This window comes from Equus quagga, chromosome 3 (genome assembly GCF_021613505.1).
Source record: "Equus quagga isolate Etosha38 chromosome 3, UCLA_HA_Equagga_1.0, whole genome shotgun sequence".
Taxonomy (NCBI): domain Eukaryota; kingdom Metazoa; phylum Chordata; class Mammalia; order Perissodactyla; family Equidae; genus Equus; species Equus quagga.
This window is the reverse complement of record NC_060269.1, coordinates 108,060,091-108,084,786: the sequence shown is the minus strand read 5'-3', so window position 1 is coordinate 108,084,786 and position 24,696 is coordinate 108,060,091. Positions and strand designations below refer to the sequence as shown.

General features: G+C 34.3%; 1 protein-coding gene across 18 annotated transcripts in view; it reads left to right on the top strand.

The window, feature by feature from the left end:
- ADGRL3 (adhesion G protein-coupled receptor L3) overlaps positions 1-24,696 on the top strand; it is a 794,963-nt gene that overhangs the window by 528,693 nt on the left and 241,574 nt on the right. For all 18 annotated transcript variants that reach the window (XM_046656118.1, XM_046656110.1, XM_046656106.1 and 15 more), the window contains one exon: positions 14,092-14,172. In XM_046656118.1, the coding sequence (XP_046512074.1) occupies positions 14,092-14,172 (81 nt within the window). The remainder of the gene's footprint in view (positions 1-14,091; positions 14,173-24,696) is intronic.

Below are 24,696 nucleotides of genomic sequence, written 5' to 3'. Positions count from 1 at the left end.
CAGATTGCACAGATTGATGAGAAGGAAGGAGAGATTCTGACCTAATTGTGGGGAAAATGAGCATCGCCCTGTCTCTTTTCTTTCAAAGAACAGTTATTTTCACAAACAAACTTTACGTATATCCTTATCAGAACCTTCTCTGATTCTTCATTATCTTGCCTAACTATCTCATACATAGGAAGAACTTCCTTGAACACTGGACCTATAATGAATGTATTTGAAATTTTCTACTCTTCTCTGAAGCAAGCTGAGGTACATTTAGTTTACTATGACTCTAGTATCCAAAAGTATCATTCTAATTCTCCTATACATAGATCTGCCCTCTCTAAGATTTACAGACTTAGGAGCTGAGAGGAAAAATGCTAATGGGCATCATTTGAGAGTAGTACATGATGTGTACCCATGATAGTAGCTTTGACCTTGAGATCTCCGTTGTCACACTTCTCCATTGATAGCATTTATTCAGTCAAATCCAGGCTGCTTCTTTACCTATCTTGGAGCCTTCCTTAGGGGCAGGGGCTAAATGGGGAGGTGTTAGCATTTTGTTGCTATCCACCTATGAACCTTGTTTCAGATACTTCAAACATGCTTTACTATTCCTCTTTCTGAGTTAATGTTACCGGATGTTTTCTGATCTATCAGCAGGGAGGACAAAAAATTTAACATTTTATGTTTTTCTTAGCATGCTAGAATAGTCTTTGAAGCAGAACTTTAAAAACATAAGCACAGCAGGCCAGCTTCCTGGCTCTGTACTCTAGGGAGCAAACCTCTTTGTTGTGAATACCCTGGTCTATGCTTTTCCTCTTGCTGCTTTCTTCTGTAGTTCCAGAAGCAAATTTTCACCTGCTGGTTCTCCTTTGAAGTAATTCTGATATCACTTTTCAGGCACCATAACCCTTTCTCCTGAACATGTAATTTCAATCTTTCCTTTATGGCATCAACTATTTTCAGTTCTGTTAAATACAGATAAATAATAGAAATATGGTGCCAATTTATCTAAGTTTTTCACAGTTTATCTTAATGATGTCATTGCCACCTACTTAATTATATTATTGGGAGAAAATAAAATCGATAAAAGTACATAAGAAGAGTAATTTTTAAAAGATCTACTTTACATAAATGCATTGGATTAAAGTCTGTATTTGGAGAATTGGTATGTGTCTCATTTGCCAGAAACTTTTTCAAGAACCCCATGAATGTTTTCTGCTAGAAATGAACAGGCTGCGAGAATTAAGGTAGTTACCAAATATGTAACACTTCTCCATTAAACAAAATTAGTTGCACTATGAATTTCTTTCCATTTTTGAAAGAAATTTTCCCAGAGTTTTACTATTTGCCTTCTTTATGATTTGAAGTGTAGAAATTTTACCATTCATCTTAATTTCTTTTATGTCATGAATGTGAATTTTCACCAGAAATGCGTTGAGTTCTTACAATGTCTAAGACGTTTGAGTGGGTCCTAGGATGACAGAGAAGACATAGAAACTATAATTGATATGCTTCCACCCCTCGTGGAGTTTTATATCTGAATTGTCCTATGTACATAAAGTCCTCACTAAATGTGTTCATTTAGATTATTCTTCCAATGAAGGCAGATTAAAGAAGTGAAATGATGTTTCAGTTTTATTACTTATAAAATTATAGCAGATGTTAAAACAAGTTTCAGAAATCCAAGAATTTGAAAGTAGCCAAGGTGTGTGTGTGTGTGTGTGATTATAAATATAAATATACACACATACTTGCTATTCATGTTTTTCATGTAGTACACAATTTCTGGAGAACATAAATTTTTAAATATTATATAAATTTTCATAACAGAGAAAATGAGTATAAAGCTTATGTCAACCCTTTTTTTCTTGGAATTTGATATCTAGGCTACCTGTTGAAAAAGCTTAAATAATTAGTATCTTCTTTTAATGTTAAGTTTTGATAGGTAAATTGAATAATAGGTAAAAATATGTATTCAAGAAATTCATAGACTATGCACTTTATATAATTTTTGCCATAAATAAAAAATCATGGAAAACACCTCATCTTTTTCTCTCTTAAAAGGCACTTTATAATATAGTGAATCATATTTCCAAATATCACAAGTGAATTAGGAGAATGAACATGACAAATAATTTTAGTCTTAGACTCATAGGATGCGCCTTGTAATCATTCCTCTGCCAACCTTTCCTGAATCACCAAAGGAGATTTTGCTTCTCACTTATTACAGTTATTTTTGTCTTTCTTATAGACAAAAAATAATGAATATTTATTGAACATCAACTGTGAGTCACACACATATTTATTGGGCTCCCTTTATCTTAGCAAATGGATTTCTCAATTAAAGCCCATAATTTTGTATCTCTAAGTCCCAAGAGTTGACAGTTCACTGATTTATTTCCAGTACTTGGTGTCAGTCACGTAGTAGGCACTCATTAAATATTGTCCAAATGAATAAATGAGTAATTGGGGAAATTAATGAAAGCTAATTCACAGGTACTTTCTTTCTCTTTTGCCATTATTTGGGTCAAAGAGTTATTTTACCCAGTCTTTGTAAGCTCCAGGATTAAGAACTGGCATAAAACTAACATTAGATAATTTATTTTAAAAATTTACAATTCTGGAATGACTCATTCTTAAAGCTATATCATCAAGAAGATCATATATGTTTCATTATCATAATCCTGTACAGAATATCTGTTATATTCTTAAAGAACCGTGAAGTTTCTGAATATTAACAAGAAATGCAGCTGATACATAACAGAAAATTTGAATCAGTAGCCAAGCTTGCCTACATTTTAATATACCACCACATAATCAAATTCTGAGTGTTGGAGAACATAACAGAGAATGATTCCAGGTCAATCCAAAATTCTTATGTCTTAATTTCCTCCCTCCAAAAATTAGGTAATAAAAAAATTTTTTTTAATAATTTATTTTCCATTGCTTATGTTTATCATTTTTGTTTACTAATGAACAAGATGTTGGAAATGCACAACATAGCAATGAAATAACCCAAAGGAAATGCTTATTAAAGGAGTGGGAGGGGTAAAGAAACTAACATTTAATGAACCTTGATTCTGTACTAGACACTAATAATCTGTATGTCACCATGAATTTCATTCTCATAGTATATCTGTGACCTACATAATTTCAAAAAACTGGATTGACTCTAAATTTTACTGTAATACAAAACTTTAATTTCCTATATTGCAGCATTCTTAGTCCTATTTTGTTAGCCAAACAAGTTTTTACACTTTCTATATTTTCTACCATAAAAATAAAAAGATAAAGAAAGGAGGAGGTATGAATAGGCAGAGAACAGAGGATTTTTAGTGCAGTGAAAATACTCTATATGATACCATAATGATGGACGCATATCATTGTACGTTTGTCAAAACCCATAGAATGTACAACACCAAGAGGGCACCCTACTGTAAACTATGGACTTTGGGTGATGATGATGTATCAATGTAGTTTCATCATTTAACAAATGCACCACTCTGGTGGGGAATGTTGATGATGGCTATGCAAGGGGGTGAGGGGCAGGGGATATATGGGAAATCTCTGTACCTTCCTCTTAATCTTGCTGTGAATTTTTTAAACTGCTCTAAAAAAATAGTCCTAATAGCAAAAAAAGAGAAAGAGACAGAGTAGTATAGAGGAAAGAGCACATGACTAGGAGCATATGACTACTATCCTATGTCTTCTTCTGCTCTTAAATAGAGGTGACCTCAGGTGTGTCCTCTATTTCATCTGAGCCTATTTCTTCCTCTGTAAATTACAGCAGTTAGATTAGATAATTTCTGAAGAAACCATTTCATCTTTTGATTTCTTGTTTTGTCCAATTGACCATCTCATTATAATAGTGTGTTTTATGCTTATTGTTTTGTTGCAATCATCAAGTTATTACATTGCCTTATGAAATGCTCTCCTATTTCGGATTAAAAGAATGTCAAGTGGTCTGTGCCATTGGTGACTTAGATCATGGTACATTCTTAATAATGTAATGCAAGGATCTCTACGCATTAGAATGTTGTGGTTAAACAATAGAAACTCTAGATTTACTTTTTAGAGCAGGCTTGACAAAATGCAGCGTATTAGTGTGTTTTAATATGACAACAATTCAAATGAATAAATATTTGTGATCGTGTGTGTGTATGTGTATGTGTTATAGGGGCGTAGAATAACTCCACAAAGATATACAAAATACTGAAAAGAGAGATTGCCTCTGGGAGGTCGTCAGGTTGGTGAGATGCTATCATTTATTCCAGTTGAATATGTACCATGTAAATACAATATCTATTCAAATAATTAGTACGTTTAATAAGAACAGAAGTTTTTAGAATTAAAATAAATATCAGTTATTAAACTGTGTATTAGTTTTCTATCACTGCTGGATCAAATTACCACAAACCTAGAAACTTGAACAATGCAAATTTATTATCTTACATTTCTCTAGAAACAGAAGTTTAACATGGGTCTCACCAAGCTAAAAGCAGTTCTTTCTGTAGAGTCTTGTCACTTTAAGCTTCAAGAAACTGCCACCATTCCTTGCTTCTGGTCCCGTTCCTCCATCTTCAAAGCAAGCAGGGGCTTGTCTAGTCTTTCTCACATTACATTACTCTCACCTACTCGTCTGCCTCCCTTTTCTCCTTTAAGAACTGGTGTGATTAGATAGGATAATCTCCCCATCTCAACCTTAATCGCATCTGCAAAGTCCCTTCTGTCATATAAGATAACACATTCAGAGGTTCTGGGGATTAGAAGTAGACATCTTTAAGGGACCATTGTTCTGTCTACCACAAGCGGTAAGCAGATATCTGAGGTAACTCTAATTCCTAAATCAGAATTGCTCTGGCAGCAAAGGGGGCCTAGAAACAGTCTCTGTGTGTCTGTCGTGTGTTAGTTGACCAACTGGAATTATTGACCCTGGAGTTCATACTGACATCTCAGTTCTGCTGATTAGATTTGCCTATGTTAACCAAATTTTAACTTTTCTAATCCAGCTTGTCATGCTCCCCACCCTGAATACACACACCTTCAATGGAATAGGCCTGAATGTTAACTGCTTGGATAGTAAAGTATTTTCTTTTTACTCTATCTGCAAAACATGAGCTCAGTACATTGGTGATAAAGAATAGGAAAGGTGTGAGTGTGTGTGTGTGGCAGGAGAGAGGTCCACTTCAAATCTTTTTACTAGCTTCTGGAAATCACAATGATTCTAGGAGATCTGTATGACTGAACCCTAATAACCCTTTTTAAGGAATCCATTAAAATAAAGAAACTCCAGAAGAGGGCTAATATAACTACCCTCTTGTTAAGTAGAACATAATGTTTTGCTCATTGTCTGAGAAAAGTAATTTTAGAATCCTGATGGTTTTGTGATTTAGTCTTTTAGTAATGTAAACACTTAATTTTAGGTAGCCTGGAAATGGAGAACTAAAACTTTCTAATGTTTTAGAAATTGTAGTATATTTGCTTTCTCTCCCCACCCCCGTGGATATATTTATAGGATGTGGAGGCAGTAAGCTATATAGAAAGAACATGGTCTCTGGATTTGGAACCTGATTCCCACATACACTATTGTGTAACCTTTGAAAATGCACTTAACCTTATGGAGCTTTAGTTACTGCATTTTTAAAATAGGACACAATGTTTACCTCACATGGTGCTGCTTAGTATTAGCTTTTCAGAAAACAGCCATTTTTATTAATATGATCTTCAGTGTTCTAATGTGTTCATTCCTGTTTGTTTTTGAAGGCTTGTAAAAAACTAGAAATTTAGGGAAGATAAATGCTCTGATTTCTTTTTCGTTTTTTCCCTCCAGTTTATTATTGTAATGCCTGCTACAATAGGTTTTTGAGACTTCGTGGAATAATTTTTGAAGTGGTACTTCCAAACTGCAGTGTTTGTCATTTGACTACCAAGTCTATTTTTCATGCTTGTGAACGAAAGAAAAGCATTTATATGGCTTTATAAAATAGATTCCCTTCTCTATCCGTGAACTCCAGTATTCATCATAAATATAAAGCATTCCTCATTCCAATACACACTTTGAATACTATGACCAATGGGACCTCATTCCAATACACACTTTGAATACTATGACCAATGGGATATTTTGCAGGCTAAAGGATTCACTCTTTCAGACTTATTAATTTTTTCCTGACAATTACTTTATTGAATTTGAGCTTCTTAATTTTTAGGTATCATAATAGTATTATAGTTATTTTTAAAGAGCCCTTATAATTTATAGATACATACTCAAATAATTGACAGATGAAATTATATGATGCCTGGAATTTGCTTCAGAATATTCTAGGATGAGAAAGGGGCATGGGAGGGGGGAGATGAATCAATACAGGCCTTGAATTGACCATATTGAATTGATGGTGGATAATAGGCATATTTTCTTTATTCCTTATTTTTTATGTACATTTCAGAAAATTTTTATTATTTTTTAATCATCCTTTTTGCCCACCCTCCACTGTGGTCCCTGTCCCCTAGCCCTCTTACTCATATGATCTGTAAGCATCCACTCATAATGTTCCCTCTGCTGCCCCATACCCACCATAGTCTTTCACTAGACGACCACTTGCTGTTCCCTCAGTCTCAGCTTCCCTCATTTCATTTACCTCAGTTAGAGGCTATTGTTGTGCTCTTTTCTCTCACCTCTGTCAAGGTAGGTATCACACTTCGCTGTAGTTACTTAATCCTGCATCTAACCTGAAACGTCTCAGGGGAGGGACATTATCTTGTTTATATAGTCTTGTTAATATTGACCACCAAAGGGAGTGGGTACTGAAAAAATATTTGCTGAGTGAAATACACACATATACACACACAAACAAGAAAGTTACCGTTGCTTCAAATGATTCCATCCGTTTTCTGTGTGACAAGTAATATCCACTGGGGAGAAGCCCATCAGTGACCTTTGCACCTCCATCAATGACTTTATATCCTGAATAAGTCAAGCATGTAGTTGTTTCTCTGCTACCTCATATTTTACTAAATTCACTGGAAATAAGTATGAATAACATGATGAAGGGGGAAAAAAGCCAGAGTGAAAAGATGGGTATCAAATTGGCAACTTCACAACTCTTCTCTTTGATGATTACTTTTGATTGGTGTTTACATCTTCAACTGAAAGCTCACTTTAAAAATGACAGATGGTTATAGTCAGACTGGGATTTGAAGACAAAAAAAGCAAGGTTTTATAATGCTGGGCATGCCCAATTTTCCATCAGCACAAACTACACATTGACCTCTGGTATTCTTTATCATAGCTGAGATTATTTTTAACCAGAAATTAAACTTTTGGGGTTCTTTTGAGGAGGCTTAACTACTTTCAGAGTATTTGAGAAACCTGGAAAAATTCCATATGTCGTTTTTAAATGTAGTTTAGTACAGGTTCCCATATTCTACATGGAATCGTTATTGTAGGAGGGCAGAGAGATGCAGAGATATAACTTGCTAGCATCCAAAAGATTTTAAAAGGAAAATGATAACATTGGTAAAAATCCCAGGAGCAAAAATAGAGATCTATTTTACTGTTTTTAAGGAGGGAGAGATGTCAGATCTCTAGAGGAAATAATCAAGATTAGCAGTTGAAAATTTAAAGCAAACAAACAAAAAGAAGGCTTAAAATCTGCCTGGAGGGCCATAAACTATTAAACTTGTTTACAGCACCATACAGAAAATGAGGAAAATTTGAGTTGAAAGATGGTATAACTAGAGAAACCAATGGGGACTCGATGGTAGGAAAATATGGCTTTACTTTAGGAAGAAAGTTGTGTTTGTTTTTCCAACTGCATAGCTCCGTATTTTATTTATGTCTTCTTTTATTCATTTGTCATTGATGACATTATTAATATGCCTATGAATATGTGTAAAATTTGAAATTAATGTGTGAGAAAAAAGCATCTGATACCAGCACATTTCATTCTTTTGTTGTTAATCATTAAAATTAGATTTGGGCCCTTATCTATGCTTTTACCTTTTTGCAGTTTCCTATAAAAGTCAGATATTATCTCCTGTCTTTTCTTGAACTCTTCAAATGCTGTTCCTGGAAATTAAATTAGGCCTTCCCTGATGACCTTGTTTAAAATTGCAACCTGCCCTTCTCACTCCAGATCCCCTTTAGCCTGTTCTAATTTTTTCCATTGCCCTTAGCATCTCATATATACAATATTATTGATGTATTTATTGTGTTAATTGCTTACTGTCTGTGCCCCTCTATGTAAGAGTGTAGATTATCATTTATTTGGTTGTGTGATGTGTGCCAAACACCTAGGAAGATACCTGTCATGAGTTAGATGCTCAACTAATATTGGTTGATGAAGAAATGAACGAGCGAATCTGTAATAATAATAATGATAGTAATAGCTAAAAATTCTAAATACTTTACTTTGTACGAAGCACTGTTCTAATTCCTACATATGTATAAGTTGATTTAATCTTCAAAAAACCCCTATAAGGTAAATGGTTTTATAATCCTCATTATACAAGTGAGGAAATTGAGGCACATAGAAGTTAACTTGGTAATTGTTGGCTAATAAGTTACATGGCTGATTGTTAAGTGGTTAAAAAGTGGCAGGGTTCAGATACCGACACAGGCAGTTCTGTTCCCTGGGCATGATCTTTTCTGTTATGCTAAATTGTCTTTAGTTTGTAGGCATAGCCTACGGGAAAAAAAGTACATATATCCATAAATAAATAGTTTTCAACGTTTTTATTGTCTCAACATGTGAAAGATAATGCCTCTCACACCTTGAAAATAATAAGGAAGGCCTCAGAGGCAAGAGAGGATGAGGGTTGTGGGCAGTTTCCTGGAGGCTAGCTGTAAAGTGTCCCCTTTCTTACCATCCTCTGACATCACTCTTGACAACCAGCACCTTGATTTGACTTTTGAAAGTCACCAATTTCTCAAGATGTCTGTTTCCTGATTCTAAAATGTAGGTTTGGGATTATAAGCTATCAAATGCCTTTTTCCTTCCAAAGTCCATGGTTCTAAAAATGTATTTCTTTGCTCTGATGTGCAAGTAAAGTATTGACAGTAGAAGGAAAGAGAGAGAAAAGGCCTTTTCTTGTACCAAATGCTGGTCAAATATTTTTCTATATTTGAACTTTAGTAGAAATTGAACAGGATTCCTCAATGAAATAGAAATTAAATGAAAGTTGAAAAAGAGATTGAAGATGGAAAAATAATGGCTTTTCCAGAATCCATAATGGCCTTTGGGTTTTTGCTATAGTGATGGGTTCTGTTGACTAGCACCCTTAAAATTTCTACATCTTTGGCATAACTGACGCTGGAGAGTCCCCACATTTTCATTTTAGAATGTGAAATGCTCTTTTTTTTTTTTGGCTGAATCATTTTCCGCCTTCTATTTTCTCACTGTGAATGAACTATACAACTTCTGACCCAAACCCTCTGTTTTATCTTTCAATATTCACTTGAGGAGATTGATCCCTTCCTAGATTTCACAATTGTCCTAATATTAATTATTTCAAAATCTGGTCAACTCTAACTTAACTACACTACTACTGTAAAAAAAAAAAGAAAACTGAGAAAGGTCTCTATGATATTGGAACCCTCATATACTCCTAATAAAAAGTAAAATGGTACAGCCTCTTTTGAAATCAGGCTGACAGTTCCTCAAAAGTTTACACATAGAGTTAGAATATGACCCAGCAATTCCACTGCTAGGTATATATATTCAAGAAAAATGCAAATATATGTTTATACAAAAAGTTGAACACAAAGGTCCATAGCGGCATTATTCATAATACTCAATAAATAGAAATGATCCCAAATGGCCATCAACTGATGAATGATTAAATAGAATGTGGTATACAATGGAATATGATTTGACAACAAAAGGACTGAAATACTGATTCATGCTACCACATGGATGAACCTTGAAAAATTGCATTAAGTGAAAGAAACTGATCACAAAAGACCATATATTTGTGTAATTCCATTTATATGAAATGTCTGGAATAGGCAAATCTGTAGAGATGCAAAGTAGATGAGTGGATGCCTAGGGCTGGGGTGTGTTTGAAGGAAATGGGGAGTGACTGGTAATGGGCTTGGGATTTCTTTTTGCAGCAATGAAAATGGTCTCAAATTGATTGTGGTGTTCATTGCACATTATTTTAGTATAATGTGATTATACTAAAAGCCATTGCATCCTTTAAATAAGTGAATTGTATGGTATGTAAATTATATGTCAATATAGATATATCACATAAATGTACACATATATGCACATGTATATACATATATATGTATATATATGCACACACACATATATATGATATCTCCACATAAATGTATCATAAGCCACCCACCTGTTTCCCTATTGCCATTATTCTTTCAGACTCCTTAGCAATAAACCAGGAAGCATTTCTTTTCCCTTCCCTTTTAATTCTTTTACGAAATCTATCATTAAGCATTGTGCATTTCTTTGGTGAGTACTTTGTAGGAGCTTAAGGTAAAATGACAGGTGAATAGCAGCACCAGGAAACTCTGTCCCCTAAATTGGACATCCTATAAAATCAATCTTTAAAGTTTAGATTCTACTGCACAAAAGAATTAAATATTGAGTAACTAAAATTTTATTATCAGTGTATCTAACTCTAAGGAACTAGGAAGGTCGAAGTCAATAACTAATAATTCCAACAATATCCATCAAAAAAGTTCAATTAAAGTTATCGAGAAAATTTTAAAATTTTGTTCAAAATAGGGAAAATAGAATACTTAAAATATTCTTATAACTAAAATATAGAAAACTTCAAAATTGATTTATTGCCACTTATTAAAAGATAGTTCAAACAAATGGAGATCCATTTAAAAAATATATGAAGATGAATATTTTAACTGTTTATTTTCCAAATTATAGGATTAATGTAATTCTAATCAAAATCTGAGTAAGAGTTTTTTGCTTTAAAGTTCAAGAAAAATAAAATAAAATTCAGGAGGAAAAAGAAGCAGATATATATATTTTTAATTCGAAAAAGTAGGGGCAAAATTGGAGCAGCACATCGCATATTTGGATATATAAGATATATAAAGTTTCTGTTACAAGGACCGGGCAAGTCTAGCATGAGACAGTAGAGCATTGTGGAGAATGTGATACATGAGAGAGTAGTCATGCTCCCTGTCTAAGAGGACTCTGGTCTGATCTTTAAAAACAGTATGTGTTTGCCATGCTTTTTATCTCCCTAAGCTCTTTTGGAACTCATCACATTTTTTGTTGAATATTATTCACCAGGTGTCTAAGAGAAATGTATATAGAAGTTATTTATAGTTTTAACTGGAATTTATTATTATTACTATTATTTTGCAGTAATTCTTAATGGAGAAGGTGGAACTTTGAGAGGGGTTTTTTTCAAACTCTGCACAGCCCTCCCACAGGATGCTCCCTCCCAGATGAAGTGATTACCACCCTGAGAATTATTGCCTTAGTTAACTACAGATTAGAATAAGTTTTATTACCTTTTATATGTTTTTGTGGAGATAAATGTGTGAATACCACTGATCTAAAGTGAAACGGAAATCGTTTTAAGTATTTGGTTAATGGAATCCATCAACAGCAGCCTCCATAATTTCTAGTTTTTGTTCTGTAAATCAGAAATCTCAATCACCAAGTTGAAATTTATGACTGCATTTCTGGCCTTCCCCTAAGGCTTAGTGTCTCAGTCAGTTCCTACCACTGTGGCTTTCTCTGCCACACCTCATCCTGCAGTTTGCTAGATTTCTCCTTGGAGAGTGAATGAAAACCAAGTTCAGGACTTGGCTTTCAATAATCCTGGTCCCATTGCTCTGGCTCTTTGATAGCCCCATTCCCCTTGGGGATATACACGCTGTGATCTCGGGCGACCAAAGGTATCCCTGTTGAGCACCCTTGAAGTTACATGCTTATCCTGAGAACAGAAGCAAATGTGACATTTAAAGGGACTGTTTATTCAACCTGAATGTAGGGGTGACAGTTCCAAAAGCAGTTACTTGTCAGAGTTCAATCATTAAAATCTATACATATTTTTTCCAGGTTTAGTATACTGAAAAAATATAATATAGATGAAAACACTTCAGATTTGGAGTCAAAATGCCGTTGGCCTTGCTATTTACCAGCTGCATGTACTTGAACAAGTTAGTTAATCTTCTCTGCTTGTTTCTATGATTTAAAAATATGTATAATTAACATAGAACTTAGCTTTAAATCCTCATAGTGGTGTTGGTTGCATAAGAGGAGATGATGTATGTATGAGTGCATGGTGATTATTATTATATGTGGTAAAAGCCGTGTTCCTTGATGAGACATGAAATCAATATTATTTTATATGCTGAGATTATTTTGAAGCAATATGAAGCGAAAGATTCTTATTTTCATTTTCATGATCAATAAAGTTTCAAACCAATTCATTTGTAATGACACAGGACCTTAAAAATAAAAATGTTGGGGCCGGCCCCGTGGCCGAGTGGTTAAGTTCCCGAGCACTGCTTCTGTGCCCCAGGGTTTCACTGGTTCAGATCCTGGGCACGGACATGGCACAGCTCATCAAGCCACGCTGAGGCGGCATCCCACATGCCACGCTAGAAGGACCCACAACTAAAAATATACAACTATGTACTGAGGGGCTTTGGGAAGAAAAAGGAAAAATAAAGTCTTTAAAAACAAATAAATAAATAATAATGTTTTTGCCATCAAGTATGCAGCCTAGGTAAGCATCAGGTGTTTGTATAATTAAGATAATCTGAAGTTTTTAATAAGCTGTATTACACATGGACTGCTAACAGTGCACAATCACCATCTTATTTCTTTTATAATAGTGCTTTTAGTATTCCACTGAAACATGGCCAGTGAATGCACAATATTCTTAGTTACCATTATGAGGGGCTCTGTATATTACAGCCTCTCCACTGTGTCTGCTGTTAGCTAGAAAAATGCTGGGAGCAACAGCAGCTACTATCAACAGGGAGCCATATTAATTATTTGAAATGTGCCTCATAAGAGGAATCAGCAGAGTTTATTACAAGTCGAATATTACTTGAAACGGGAAGGTTACTCTAACTGTTATCATAATCTATGTATCATTAACTTTCCTTGTTTAGGAAAAGAGATTAACAACCCTATAAATTGCTATAGTAAATGTGTAAAATATAACTGCATATTCCCATTGTAGAAAGAAAGTAGTGGGTCCTCCACTTCTACCCAAACCTTCTTTATATGAAGTAGCTTTAGAATTTGAATTGACTCTGTAGCTATGCTTTCTTGCCTCAAAATCCTAATTGCTTACTGGATCATTAGTATACAAGCTATAGCTACTTTGAGCATTAGAAACTTTTTTTGTTTTTAAGCTAGCAGTTTTTTTGGTCAGCATCTGGGCCTTCGAATCTGTCACAAGACAGAAAGTATACTACAAATATGTATGTGAACTGGCCGAATTCTTTGCAACCAATAAAGAATGAATCCATCTACCTGCTCTTTATATTGTGGTTAATTATTATTTTTCCATCAAATACAATAAATGGATTGGAGTAGTTTTCTATTCAAATAGTAGAAGCAAATCTTAAAAATAAAATATAAATAATCAGGATTATAAAGTTATCTAAATAAGTGCTACTCAAAGTGTTATCTGACATTGATGTCAGTCTGCAGACTGTTTATTACTGATCTACAATGAAATAAGTGCAGAAATTGAGAGTAAATATTTAGAAGCACTTACAGCAAATTGATAGAGTACTTAATGTCTATTTAATCTAACAATAAAACCTGAGGACTTGTATTTTGTCTTATGTTTAGTTTTTACATTTCACTTGTCTTGTCAATAATTTTTATTGTATTTTTAAAGTGTCACTCCACAATAAATTTGTAATTTAACCAGAAAAAGAGAAAAGCTAGATAGTTTAAGAAGAATTGATTTAATTGGTTGATGGTTGGATGACACGTAATGTTTCTATGTTTGGATAGATCTGTCTCCACTTTGTAATGGCTATTAATTCAGTGTGAAGAGAGATAATGTGACATCATAAAGACAAAAAAAAAGTGAAGAGACATAACTACAATGTCTTCTCACCATTTATTTTTGGGTCCACAGGGCAGGCACATCATGGACAGGTGTCCTACATTTCTCCACCAATTCACCTTGACTCTGAGCTAGAAAGACCCCCTGTCAGAGGTGAGTTTTTTTTTTATCATTATTTAAAGAAAGAGAAACTCTATTCATTCTTGGATGAAGGCAAGTAACTAAATTAAAGATGGGTGTAAATATATATTTTACAATGCAGTACCTGTTTAAAAAGCAGGGGAAATGGTGTGTAAGGAATCTGATAACAAAAGAGTAAGTCTTCTTTATAAAATGAAGTAAAATGTGAAATATTTTTCTGTGAAATGTTTGTAAACCAAAACAAGAAATGGGGATCCCTAGCAATTCAACTAGTGGAAGACTAGTTGAAATCCAACTAAATTTAGAGCTTATCAGATAACCATTACTATTTTTATTGGAACTTTCTTCTTCTACTATCCTATTTTTTATAAATTAAGATGTTTTAATCTGTCATATTCACAGATTTATTTCCTTGCAGAGTGATATTTTATATTCTATTATTATTCTTTCTGAAAGTCATTTTAGTACTTAATGATCACTTAGTTTTAAAACTGTGTAAGTTAGGGCCAGCCCAGTGGCACAGTGGTTAAATTCATGCTCTCTGCTTCTGTGGCCTGGGGTTCATAGGTTCGGATCCCAGGCACAGACCTGCACACCACTTATCAAGCCATGCTATGGCAGGCATCCAACATATAAAATAGAGGAAGATGGGCACAGATTTAACTCAGGGCCAATCTTCCTCAGCAAAAAGTTGAGGATTGGCAGCGGATGTTAGCTCAGGGCTAATCTTCCTCAAAAAAACCCACAAAGTATAAATTAAAATTATGTATTTTAAATTGATGCCTCCTGTTCAGAGATTTTTAAAAATAACATCATACAAATTGAAAGTAACATTTATTGTCTCATAAGCTAAATACAGAATTTGTCTTTCTGCTTTTAAAGAAATACTTACTAATGATTTCCAAAATGTTTTATAATGTTCAAAGCTGATGTAATATAGACATACCTTTGAATTTTATAAATACCAAATATCCTAAGGTTAATTTTTCAGTTTTAAGTAATGCAATATATTTTCTTATACTTTCAACAGTATTAGTTACTTGATACAATAGAAGTCATTAGGTCTGACTTTTATGAGCATGTTTTCTATTCATGCTATTTTCTCTGCCAGGAGTCTCTTACCTTTTCTTTTCTACCCAACAACTTTCTACCAGTGTTTCAAGGCTCTCCTTTATCTTCAGTTCCTCTGTTAAACCTTCTCTGACTACCTGACTACGTACTAGAGAGGAGCTAAGTGCATGTCTCTGTTCTCCAAATGTCCTTGTGCTTGCCTCACTTATTGCACCTAAGACATTGTATTTTATTTTTCAGTGTACATGTTTCCCTTTCTCTTCTGTAAGGTCCTTGAGGGCAGAGAGGGTCATAATTATTATTTCTCCTCCAGCCACTGATCTGTGCTTGGCACATGGTAAGAACTCATACAACGATTCCTATCTAAGTGACTGAAAGTGAAGGTAGCAACCAAGATTCTAAGGACGCATCCTCATTTTTCAAGAAGAAAAGGGAGTAGGGATGACAATGGGAATCCCACAAAGAGCAAGCAGAATGAACCAAAACACGACTATGGGAAAGTTTGTGATATTTTTAAGGAAATGTGCTGAGTGCACAGTAAAATGGGAGCAGTTTTAGAGAAAGAGACTGGAAGATGCAATGAGGCAGATTGTGAAGGATTCTGTATCACATGCCAAAGAGTCTGTATTTTATCCTGGAAAAAAATCATGAAATGTTTTTAATTTTTAAAAAAATATTCCTAAGTCAGTGGGGTGTTACATCATAATATTATCAGTTCTTGATATGAGAAAAATAGCTTTCCAGTCAGTGTAGATGATGAGAGATTGGCAGAGGGAGATGGTTTCAGTAGTCCAGATAAAAAATGACTGGGAAATTAGTTAACAGTGTGTTGACAGCACTGTCAGGGCCTGAGAAATATTTTGAAGAGACGTGGCATTTGACTGAATGGATTCAGAGAAAGGAGCAGAAATGTCTCTAAAGTTTTTATATTGATTAACTGGATGTTGATTACATAATCCTTCATCATGAGGAATAGATGAATTTTAAATTGATGCATAGTTTTAGACTTGTTAATTCTTAGTAGAATGTTGTTCCTACCAAAGCTGGAGGCCTATTTCTGCAGGTTGGTAACTTCAATATAACTCAGTTCTTTAGACATGATCCCAGTGTGATTGGGGAAGAATACTGTAAGGTTGTGGGAAGGGTAGTGTAATAATCCACTCCAAAAGATAATGACTTAAAGCATGAAACATTTATTATGGTTCTCAGAGTTGGTTGAGTCATGTGTGTGCTCACTTGGCTGAGGCTGGATGTTTACTAGTTAGCAGGCAGATTGGTTTTGCAAGGGAGGGAACTCACTCACTTATTTGGTATTCACTTTGATGTCATCCAGGGTGATGGCCATATGGGCTTTCATCATCCAGCAGGCTCATTCCCATTGTAACAGGATTCCTAAGAGTAAGTAATCAAGTCCCAAAGTTCAGGTATTTTTCAAGCTTGTGTCATCTTTGCTATGTCCCATTGGCCAAAACAAGTCACATAGCCAATCCCAGACTTAAGAGGGTAGAAATAGACTCCATCTCTTGATGGAGGAACAATGTCCAAAGGACTATGAATGCAGGAAGGAGAGGAATTTGGACCATTTCAAACTGCCATAGGTAGGCAGATAAAGAGTAAAATATATTTAGAGTGAAATAAGACAAAAACTGATAAAATGAAGGGATTTAGAGCCAATAAATTTAAACTTAGGAGTTCTAGACCTTTCTTATCTTTAGTTTCTTCAACTACTACGTAGAAGGTCAGAAATAAGAACTTTGCAGTGTCTTTGTGAGGATGAGAGATAATACAGAACAAAGTCTGGCATCTGGTAGGCCCTAGATAAAATGTGGCTATTACCATGTGCTTTTGGGTTCACAGCTGTGGCATATGGGAAGAAATTGGGTTTTGGAGCCAGGCAGACCTGCATGACCTTGGGCAGCTTCTGTCTGCCCTCTGTAAAAGAAGGATAATAATGCCACCTGGCAAGTCTATTAGGATGATTAAGTGAAAGAGTAAGTATCAAGTTCCTGGCAAATACCTGATATAAACTAGACCCCGAAGAGGAAATAAGTAGGTAGGCATTATTAAAAGTTTCACTTTAAAACGGCATCACCTTAAGAGCCGGGCCTGGAGGTGGCACAGTGATTAAGTTCACGCACTCTGCCTTCTTGGCCCGGGGTTCACAGGTTCATAGCCGGGGCATAAACCTACACACTGCTCATCAGGCCATGCTGTAGTGGCATCCCACACACAAAATAGACGAAGATTGGCACAGATGTTAGCTAAGAGACAATCTTCCTCAAGCAAAAAGAGGAAGATTGGCAACAGATCTTGGCTCAGGGCCAGTCTTCCTCTCACCAAAAAAAAGCATCATCTTAGTAAAAGTAGTGATGTTATTGACCTGGTAACGAATGAATCACTAGAATCCAACAGTTGTCTCTGCTTGATATCTGCCTTATATTGTGCTCTGTCTACATTAGGACAACTATCTTCATAACTTCTATTTCTCATATCATTCCTCTACATATATTGATCCAGAGACCCTCCTAAACTACCCTGTGGTTAATACAATTGTAGTTATAGTGACGAGCTCATGTGCCACAGTCCTGCAATTTTCAAAAAATTAACATTTAATTAGATAAAGAGGTTTGTATAAATCATCAAAATAATATTGCAAAAAAATCTTGTGCTTTGTTCTTAAAACTAATTCATTTAAAAATGAATATTGCAGATAGGATAGAGTTGGCATAATAATATCATTACGTTGGAACCACAAAGTATTTCCTTTCAACTGTCACCTCTCATCTTAATTTACTATTTTTAATTATACTATACACTGTTGTTATTTATACGCAGTCAAATTATACAAATGAACTATATCTATGTCTATTTACATATATAAGTATATATATAAACAGAAAGAGAGAATCTCATGTATATTATATGTTTTTATTTGAATTTATACAATAAGAAAAATTAGGTTCTTTAAATAATTTGAAATTCTATCTCCAATAATTGTTTTTTTTGTGTGGAATTCTATAGCAATATCCTTTGAACTACATAAATATTAACATTAGCTAACCCTTTTAGCTTTCCTTTTTCTGTTTTTCTACTATAATTTTATACATATTGAGAATATGAGACATGTGTCTAGATCTTCCCTTCCCCATTGACCTCTGGCTCTCTCTATTCTTTCTCTCCTTTCTTGTATCAATTTCCACTAGTCTATGTGCATGTTAATATTTTGGGAATTATTGCTTTATATGTTAATTCCTTGTATATTTTACAGACAACTAGCAATACAAAACCAACAACGTTAAAAAATGTGTTAATATAGTTATCAATATTAGCCAGGAAACTTTTCAGTACAAAATATGAACTATCTAACCTACAATAACACATCAGAGTGCTTACATATTTTGCCATTTTATTCTGTTCTCATCTGAAGTATTTTGGATTATTTGGTACTTTTTTTTTTTTTATTAGCAATTGTGCTTTGGGTGTTTGAGACAGAGAATTAATTATTGGTTTTGGAATTAACTTTGGAATTGTGTTTTAAAACTCTGTTTTGAAAAATAATTGTATAATTATTTTTCCAAAAGGAAAAAAATCACATTTTCATCCTTTTTTTGTGTGTGTCCTCAAGTTGTATATCACCTATGAATCATTTTGTGGGTTCTTTTGTTTTTTTATTTCTCCTCATTGTTTGATATCTCTTTCTCCTCTTTGCTAACATGGCAGCAGCCTTCTAAGTGATTTCTAGCTTATAGACTGGCCTCTCTTTAATCTGTCCTCCATACTAAGACACCCTCTGTCTAAAATCCTTCACTAGCTCCCGTTCTTTTTTTTTTAAATTTCAGTGTACATCACTGTATTTTGATTACTGTGTAGATTACATCATGTTCACTACCCAAAGACTAATTACCATCCATCACCACACATGTGTACCTAATCACCTCTTTCACCCTCCTCCCTCCCGCCTTCCCCTCTGGTAACCACCAATCCAATCTCTGTCTCTGGTGTTTGTTGTTGTTTGTTTTTATCGTCTACTTATGATTGAGATCATAGGTATATGACATTCTCCCTCTGACTTATTTCACTTAGTATGATACCCTCAAGGTCCATCCATGTTGTCACAAATGGCCAGATTTCATCATTTTTTATGGCTGAGTAGTATTCCATTGTGCATATGCACCACATCTTCTTTATCCATCATCCCTTGGTGGGCACCTAGGTTGCTTCCAAGTCTTGGCTATTGTGAATAATGCTGCAATGAATGTAGGAGTGCATGTATCTTTACACATTCGTGTTATCATGTTTTTTGGATAAATACCCAGCAGTGGAATAGCTGGCTTGTATGGTAGTTCTATTCTTAATTTTTTGAGGAATCTCCATACTGTTTTGCGTAGCAGCTGCACCAGTCTGCGCTCCCACCAGCAGTGTACGAGGGTTCCCTTCTTTCCATATCCTCTCCAACACTTGTTGTTTCCTGTCTTGTTAATTATAACCATTCTGACAGTAATGAGGTGCTATCTTATTGTAGTTTTGATTTATGTTTCCCTGATGGTTAATGATGTTGAACATCTTTTCATGTGCCTGTTTATCATCTGTATATCTTCTTTGGAGAAATGTCTGTTCAGATTTTCTGCCCATTCTTTAATTGGGTTGTTAGTTTTTTTTTGTTGTTGAGATGTATGAGTGCTTTATATAATTTAGATATTAACCCCTTATCAAATATATGGTTTGCAAATATCTTCTCCCAATTGTTAGGCTGTCTTTTCGTTTTGCTAATGGTTTCCTTTGCTGTGCAGAAGCTTTGTAGTTTGATGTAGTCCCATTTGTTTATTTTTTCTATTGTTTCCCTTGCCTGGTCAGACATGGTACTTGAAAATATGCTTCTAAGGTAGATATCAAAGAGCATACTGCCTATGTTTTCTTCTAGAAGTTTCATGGTTTCAGGTCTCACATTCAAGTCTTTAATCTATTTTGAGTTAATTTTTCTGTATGGTGTAAGACAATGGTGTACTTTCATTCTTTTGTATATGGCTGTCCTGTTTTCCCAGCACCATTTATTGAAGAGACTTTCCTTTCTCCATTGTATTTTCTTGACTCCCTTGTTGAAAATTAGCTGTCCATAAATGTGTGGGTTTATTTCTGGGCTCTTGATCTATGTGTCTGTTTTTGTGCCAGTACCAGAATCATTTTGGTTTTAATCCACATGTCACCGTCCTATCTCCTTGCAAGTCTCTTGATTTCTTTCAGTTTTGCTCTCATTTTTTTGGGAAAAAATATTTTGTGAACTTGATGCATTTGTTTGTCATAATATATTTCTTCTTTGATATTGTACATTTTATTTGTGACCAACATGCTCTTACTAACCATATGGAAAATGTAGTAGCAAGTTACCAAATAGCCTTGAATAAAATGTTGCAATCTACATTTTAAAGTAGCCCAAGTTTATAAATTCAGTGTCAGTTACTCAGTGATGAGTAAATGTGAGAGATTCTGTTCTTTAAATCTAATGTGATCATACATGTCGTTTGGTTACCTAACTTATGCCTGTGATGACTTTATGTGCATTTTTCAATTTACAGATTTTATTACTGAAAAAGGATATAAATTCCAATAGTTTACTAGTGCATTAATGTCACAATACATTACAAGGTAATTAACCAGAGCTGCCACTATAAATAGAGAAATAGTTACAGCCCTCACTATAAACTACTTAATAAAAATAAGATCCTGAATCAGCATTCACTGTTATGGTAATTTTTCTTGCCATACGTCTCATTAATCAGGACTTTAAAAAAAATAGCTTCATCTAGAAGCACTATTAAACCTTTCATTATTAAAACAAGTTTGTTACAATTTTGTAGTTAATTTAATGGGATTGATTATATACTTCTGTATGCAAATAAGTTCTACGTGCTTTTCAGACATATTTCCCAATTTTGTATGTTATAATTGGAAATGAAAGACTACTTTGGTAATTTTGTAGCACATTTGTAAGTAAACGCAAAGGAGTTCTGAGCAGGGATCATTAAGAGTTGCAGTTCTGAAGGTCATGTGTCCTTACCAACTGTCCTTTCTCCCCAACCTTTATTTTGCCTCCTAACTATTCACATGCAAAATACTTTACCCCCAGAATCAGGTCTGTATTACAGGCAGAATCACTCTGTGAAGGTGGTTGGGTGGGAGTTTGTGTTGGAAATAGAATCAGAATCCTAAGCAGAAACATATATTATTTGAGATTCAAATATACCAGTTGGGGCACGCCCTTCAGTTGAAACTTCGTTTTAGTTTTGGTTTGGTTTGGTTTCATTGTGTTCCTATACAATTTGATGACAGTCTTAGCAGTCAACTTTAGAACCCAACCTAGAAATTCTTCACAACATCACTAACAATTCAAGTTAGATAAATTCCTGTCGATAATCAAGAAAAGACACTAACTTCTGAAAAACGTCCTCCATTTATATTACTAAGGATGATATTTTGAATGTTCTGCTACATAAAAAATTTGGTGGTAACCAGATACACTCCACCTTCCAGTATGGTAAACCACCAGTAATAAAGCTGGTAAAAATATTGTATTTATTTTGTATACTCTTTCTTTAAATAGGGTCTTATATTTAATCAGAAATTTAATACTAAATACTAATTTACACATTTGCTAATTGTTGATAGCTACAGTTTATCCTCTGAGAAAAAGCTAAAATATTTGGACACATTTGAAAAACGTTATCTATTTTTTAAATTTTTTTTGCATAATAAACTGAGTAATATAAACATGGTTCAACTGGCACATAATCAATGGACTAGAATAATGCCAGGCATTAAGTTTCATGTGTAAATTGAATTACATTCAGCAAATCTACACATTGAAAATATTTTTTAAAGCTCAAAATAAACAGATGGTCCTGCCTGGTACATCTATATTAAAAGTAGGCTATAGCCAAAGATTTAGCATCACAAATTAGAAATTAACACACGATATTATCTAGTGAAATGTAAAAACATTTGAAATTGATTAAAATAAAATAGGAAGGAGACATCTGGCATTCTTATTGAGTAGTCTCCAGGCCTATTCTTTAGTATTCCATGACAGTGTTTTTCTAGCTTATCTGGCTAGCCGACATTATATGGTAGAACATAATTCCTTAGCTTTATCCATCCTTAACCCAAGGGAATAAAAATGAAACTTGCATATAACAGTGTCTTGACCATATTAAACATCCTTTTCGTACACTTGTAAATGCCAAACATTTTTTACTGTATTTAAAGTACACTGTGAACACCTACAAGACAAAGGTAGAGAATGTAGCTTGTTAATACTAATGGTAGACACCACTCCCATTTATTAAGCATGTATCTTGTGTCAGACACAAGAAAAAATATTTTGTACGTTGTCTCATTTAATGCTACAAGGATCATATCACTTTTTCATTCAGACTTATTGGTCATCATCATTATATTTTTAATATCAAACATACTACTATAATTTGTTATATAGTAATAATTGAATTTGTGTTGAATTTAGTTGAAGTTAAATTCTGAACTTAATGGTAAAATGTGCTTTTTATTCAATATTAATAGGAATAAGTATGAGAGTTTTGTAAAGTATAATTTCCAAATATGTTATTGTTTAAAAAACAACATTTATCATTTGAAATAACTTAGCACACTCCTGCAGGCCCTTTGTGATATAAAATTCATAGGTTGAGAATAATTATTCTAGAAAGTAGTGTGATCTGGGAATAATTATTCTAGAAAGCAGTGTGATCTGGTCGTTTTTCACATTAAGTTCTTAGTCAACTTGTCTTGGCGACCTCTCAATGATCCTGAATGAGAAGGGATATAGAGTTTGAATTCTGCTTTCCCATTGGCTGGTAGAATGATATTTAGTATTCAGAGGGCTTTAAATAGAGGTTTGATGCTGTTGTGATCTGAACATTCTCCTTCAGGTTCTATGTGGCTGATGGCAAATTCCGTGATAATAATCCTCAACTTGAATACGTTAGTTGCTCCGTGGAGCTGTTGCTCAAGGCAAGGGAAAGTCTCCGGGATTAGGATGTCTCTAAACAGCTATGACCGGGGTTCAGTTCTCTAAACTTCACTCCTGCCCATTCCCACCCCTGGTGTCCTGTGCCCTCTTTCCTAACATTGTTTACCGGCCCAGCTCTCCCAAAATTGCCACTATAGGTTCCAGGACTTACTTCTCCGTCTTATTTTGTTTTTAGTCTCATTCAGAAAAATGGGACTATAGCTGCTCTATCTTGTTCAGAGAGAAAATATTTAGTATTTTCTAAATGTTACAACTTTTTACAGTGAAGTATTACTTGTCAATAATAATAATGATAGCTAAAAATTATCATACAAATTAACTTTAAATCATATGTGCAAAGTAAAAGTTATCCATATGACACTCTCTCAATTCCTGAAGAGAGCCAATCATAATATTCTTCAGGATATTCCAATAGATATCATCTTTTTGAGTGAACATGGTATGAACACAACATTTGTGCCCAGCTGTATTCTAAGCACTTGACGTGGATTATTATCTCATTAATTTTCTGAATTCCACAAAGCAGGTAGTATTATTGTAATTTTGCAAATTAAAAGACTGAGACACAGAGAGGTTCTTTGACTTCATAAAGGCCAGACAAGTATTAAGTATTGAAGCTAGCATTTCAACTCAGGTATCTATAAAAATCTGTTTGGACAGTTTTTCATCTATACAAAGGGAATTTTGTTTTAATTTCCAAAACTACATACAATACCAAGTAATTAGTAATGAAACATATATCAGCAAGGGATGGGGGCATCTGATCATCCAGATTATAGTATTTTTAAGAAACTCTTTCACCATCTCCATTATTTATCTTAAGAGCACAATGTGATACAAGTAGTTAGAACACTTACGTACTATCTACTACTGACAAATTTTTTGCATGTTTGTTGTCTTCTTTTCTAAAATAGAATATCTTTGTTTTATTGCTACTTTGTTAACTTTTACTCTTTTCAAAAAATGTCTTACTGTTTCTTTCAAAAGAGGTATCTAAAATGATACCATACAAAAAGAAGTCAGGCTTTCTGATAAAGTTTTACAAATTGTATAGAAATTAATGTGATAAATTTTGTTATATTTTATTTGTGATAAAATACCTTATTTTTGTGTTTTTCAATATTCTCTCCTCAATATGGTTGTTATTTTTGTAATCACCAGAAAATAATTTTATACCTGTATACTGAAAATTAATTCCCTTACTGCCTGGAGCAGACAGCTGTGTTGACTCTCCCCACCAAGCCTCGGATAGAGGGAAGAAGGAGTCAGCCTTGACCGCTAAACGTAACATTCACCCTCATCTCCACCAGCTGAATACCCACAGCTGCAAGGTTCCAATTCTTTGGTGTACCCACGCAGTGTCTGCACACAAACACACACACACACACACACACACACACACACACAACGTGCCACTCAGGACT